A 4,642-nucleotide genomic window follows, 5' to 3' on the forward strand; every position below is an offset into this window, starting at 1 on the left:
GAAAGAATTTTTGTAAAGACTATTTTGAAATATTATAGTAATAAATAAATTAAAGAGTTTATTCGGTAATGGATTCATTTTTAGGGAGATTATAATGATTTAAAAGAATTTAATTCAGCAGCAAAATCTTTTTAGATAATTATATCAATTTAAAAGAATTTATTTTGAAAAAGAATTTATTTTAGATTAATTATAATGAGAAAAGAAATTATTTTGAAAGAGAGAATATTAAAAAGAATATTTAAAAAATATTTTTAGAATTATTTAAAAGGAGTTTATTTTGGAAAATGAATTTATGAATTATCTATTCTTATATTTTTCGTACGTGTGGATTTCCATTTTATTGGTCATTTATTAGAATTTTAGATCTGTTAAGAATTTCATGCATAGATTAAACTGTGATATGTTATTACATGCGTGGGATTTGTTGATGAATGATTGTATGGAACTTGTTTTATCACCTAGTTGTTATCCAATAGAAGAGACTGTACATGAAGATGACTCCTGTTAAAAGTATGATTTATAAGCGTGCTTTCAAGGCATGGCTGTACCCTTGATATCGATACCCCGGTATGAAGTTTCCTTGATTATTATTATTATTATTGTAGCATTGACTAGACAATGCACTCTTGATCGGACGTGTTATGGGTCACGGTTATTTTCATAGTTTTTGCAGAAGTCGTTCCACGGTAACTCCGTGGCTAGTGCATAATATTTCATGTACAGTTACTTAATTAGACTGACAAATATGGGGATATAAAGGGGAATTGGACGAAGAATATAACATTTATATAAACGGGCATATGCGCTTTCTTGATATTGTGAGTTATATATATACTTGGGCCGGAGAGCCAAACTTGACTTGAGGGCGGCCCCCGGACGACTTTATGGGGACCCGATTATATATATGAAAATATTCTTCCCCAATTCAAATAACATGTAAAACAAGAATAATATGCTTGCGTGTTTCATGGTGGACTTTGTTGGTTTTATGATATGTAGACTAGTTGTATTTCTGTTCATACATAGATCAGGATTAATAATTAATTACCTACAATTTGAGACATAAGGTATATACATGAGGGTTTCCTTGTTTGGATTATTTCGCTCGACGTACTACGTCTCAAGTTATAGGTATTTAAGTATTAATTCCATCTAGTTGTGTGATTTGGATACTTGGATGATTACCCTGATGACTAGCTGCGTGATCTTGACACTTGGATGGTTTTCTTAGTTTCTTCTCCTGATTTTATTTCAGTGATAGATTGCATTTAGACTATTAGTAATTTCTTTTGCAAGCTATTATTATTATTATCATTGTTTTTGCTTTGGTCGTTCGATCGTTCCTATTTCTTTCTGTGGGATCTTGCCGTGTGTCACTCACACGCTGACGTACACCTATTTTTCTCTGGTGTACGTCAGATTTAGGAGATGAGCAGCCTCAGTTTGGGATAGTATAGGAGCCAGAGGATTTGTAGCAGTGAGGTCTTCCAGATGGATCGGAACTGTAGTAGTTAATGAGCACTAGATCTTTTCTACAGAACCTTATTTTAGTCTGGTGTTGGATTTAGTTGTTTTAGTAGTACCTTCCTTTTATTTCTGTTGGACTATGTATTTTATATTTTAGTTGGACCGTTTTGTAATAAGGGCGTGTTTGACCCATATTTTTATGTCTGGGATGATTTACCATTGATGATATGTCTATTTCTTATTATGGGTTATCATTATATTTTTGCTATGTGTGATCGGGGACCTGTGACTTCACATTATATTTATTTCTAGACGCTTAGCGTACTAGATTGAGTAGAAAGAGTTTATTTATTTATTTCTACTCAATCTAATACGTCACGGGCTTGTTCACGTTCCTGTTCTCGTGTATTTTGGGAAGCGGGGCGTGATAGGTTTTTTTGGTGGCCCATGCAGGTCACGGTCCCGAGTCCTCACTAGTAAGAATATGGTAGACAATTTAGATACATATCATATTTCATCCGTAAGACTACAATTAAGTTCTTATATTATTATTTTAGACTACAATTAATTTCTTATACTGTTATTTTAATAACTATGTTTTAGTTCCTATTTTCCAAATATATTATTTGATTTTAACCTTGATTTTCCTTTTGATCCTCGTTCCTTCAGAATCATGGTTGGTACTCGTAGTAACGATAACCCGTCTAGTAGCAGTGCCCCACAGCCCGAAGTGGATCCAAACCAACTTCTGGCGATGATTCAGGGATTGGTTACCAATCAGTAGCACTTGGCGGGACAGCTTCACAGGGAGCCGCAACACCAGCCTCCCCCTCGCGCAGAGTCTGGAGTTAGAGAGTTTCGATATATGCGGCCTCCTTCCTTTTCTGGTGCCGAAGGACCTTTAGCAGCAGAGGAGTTTCTCAAGGTCACAGAGACTATTCTCACGGTGACCCGCATCCCCCATGCTGAATGGGTGGACCTCATGGATATTCAGCTCACCGATACCGCTCGGATTTGGTGGACTGTAGAGAAGACTCATTTGGAGAGGCCCATCTTGTGGGAGACGTTCACCGAGCGCTTCAACAGGAAATACTTTCCTCAGTCAGCTCGGGATGAACTCCTACGAAGATTTGTTGAGCTCAAGCAAGGAGGGCAAACAGTAGATGAGTACGAGGCCGAGTTTTCTTCTTTAAGCCGATATGTTCCCCACTTGGTGACAGACCCTACTATCAGGAGGCATCAGTTTCAGAAGGGCCTGGATAAGTATATCAGGTTTGCTCTGGCTGGTAGAGCACTTGCGACGCACGATGCAGTACTAGATGCAGTACGGGAGATTGAGAGCATGCATAAGGAACCTGAAGACTCTCACGTGATTCAGAGCAGGACACCAGCAGCTCCGGCCCGGAATGTCGAGCGTCCCCCTCCGCGACAGATTATCTTACAATAGTGTTTTCCACCCACAGACAGATGGTTAGACGGAGAGAGTGAATCAGGTGTTGGAAGACATGCTGTGGGCTTGTGTCATTAACTTTCAGGGCAGCTGGGAGGAGCATATTCCACTGATAGAGTTCGCTTATAACAATATTTTTCAAGCGACGATCGGTATGGCCCCTTATGAGGCATTGTACGGGAGACCTTGTAGATCACCGATATGTTGGGTAGAGCCGGAGGATAGCTTAATGCTTGGACCAGAGCTAGTGAGACAGACTACTGAGAATGTAGCATTGATCAGAGAGAGGATTTTAGCCACCCAGAGTCGACAGAAGAGCTATGCAGATAAGAGACGAAGACCCTTGGAGTTTCAAGTTGGAGATACGGTTATGCTGAAGGTATCACCGATGAAAGGCGTTCAGCGATTCGGAAGACAGGGAAAGCTTTGTTAGACCCTAGAAGGGGGGTGATTAGGGTCTTATGCTAATCTAATCCGATTTAAATGCCAATTAAAATTAATTAACAAGTTATCCTAGCAAGTATGAAATGCAATAATATATATGAGCTAGGATAAGCAATATACAATATGATATATCCTAGCAAAGAGATATATAGCAAAATATATATGCAAGGATATATAAACTAACACAAGGGTAAACAATATAAACTAGATAGTGAATGAAATAAATGAGCAATGCACAAATGGCGATATAAGATGAATGCAAAAAAAATACGCCAAAGCACACTCAAACACAATCAAATGATCACGGAGTTCGGACCTTCCGTCCTACGTCTCCGCTCCCCACTCCCGGGGAGAAATCCACTATCAACCGGGTTTTCTACGTTCACCCGAATAACGTTTACACCTCACACTCGGTTTTCTAGCTAACCGAAAACTTTACAATCAACACACTATTGTAATCCCACTCTACACCCACTAAGTGTTGGACCTAGCCGTGTCTCCCTCAAGTGCTCGGTTACAACATCTCCCTAGGCTCGTCAACCGACGCCACTCCTCTTGGGACGATCCCCGACTCTCACCACACACTCCTCACTCGGTGTACAAGTGTATTACAAAGTGAATCTCACAATAAGCACAATATAACAAATGATTGTTCTCAACTATGGATGAGAACACAATTAAGCACAACTCAAAGTTACAAACTCTCACCACCCAATGAAATTGCTAGAGAAAGGAGTTAGAAAACTTCTCTAAGAACACAAAGAAGAGGATGAAGGGGATTGCGAATGAATCCCTCAATCTGCAGTTAAAGCTTCCTCCTTTGTAAACAGAAACTCAAACTCAAATAAACAGTAAAACCCTAAACCCTTGTTTAAACACTTTGTTTAAAAACTTCTTTAAAACATTCTTAGATTATTGAGAAGAGATCAGCAATGAGGTATTTATACCCTCTCACAACTCAGCCAAAAACCCCAGGCAAAAAGACAGAAAAGTCCCTAGAAGACAGCTCAAAAAAATAGCCGTTAGTGTCTAACGGATCTATTGTCGGTCGACCGACAGATCTTTTGATATTTTGACTTAAACAACATTTTGAAACTTTATGAAATGATTGTATAGACTTGATAAAAGATATAATATGTTGTTATGAAGTCTATAACCTAGAAATATAATATTTTTATAAAATTGCATATTCTATGCAATATATTCAAAACACTAAATATGATTTCTGAAACATGTGATTTCATATTTATAAACATGAAAACTCAAAACTATGTATGT

At 38.1% G+C, this 4,642-nt stretch overlaps 1 protein-coding gene across 1 annotated transcript; it reads left to right on the forward strand.

Annotated features, from left to right (window-relative positions):
• LOC109841573 lies at positions 2,336-2,917 on the forward strand. Its single transcript, XM_020410533.1, has one exon. The coding sequence runs from the start codon at positions 2,336-2,338 to the stop codon at positions 2,915-2,917; it is 582 nt and encodes a 193-aa protein (XP_020266122.1).

The sequence above is a fragment of the Asparagus officinalis genome, chromosome 5, assembly GCF_001876935.1.
Source record: "Asparagus officinalis chromosome 5, Aspof.V1, whole genome shotgun sequence".
In the NCBI taxonomy this organism is placed as follows: domain Eukaryota; kingdom Viridiplantae; phylum Streptophyta; class Magnoliopsida; order Asparagales; family Asparagaceae; genus Asparagus; species Asparagus officinalis.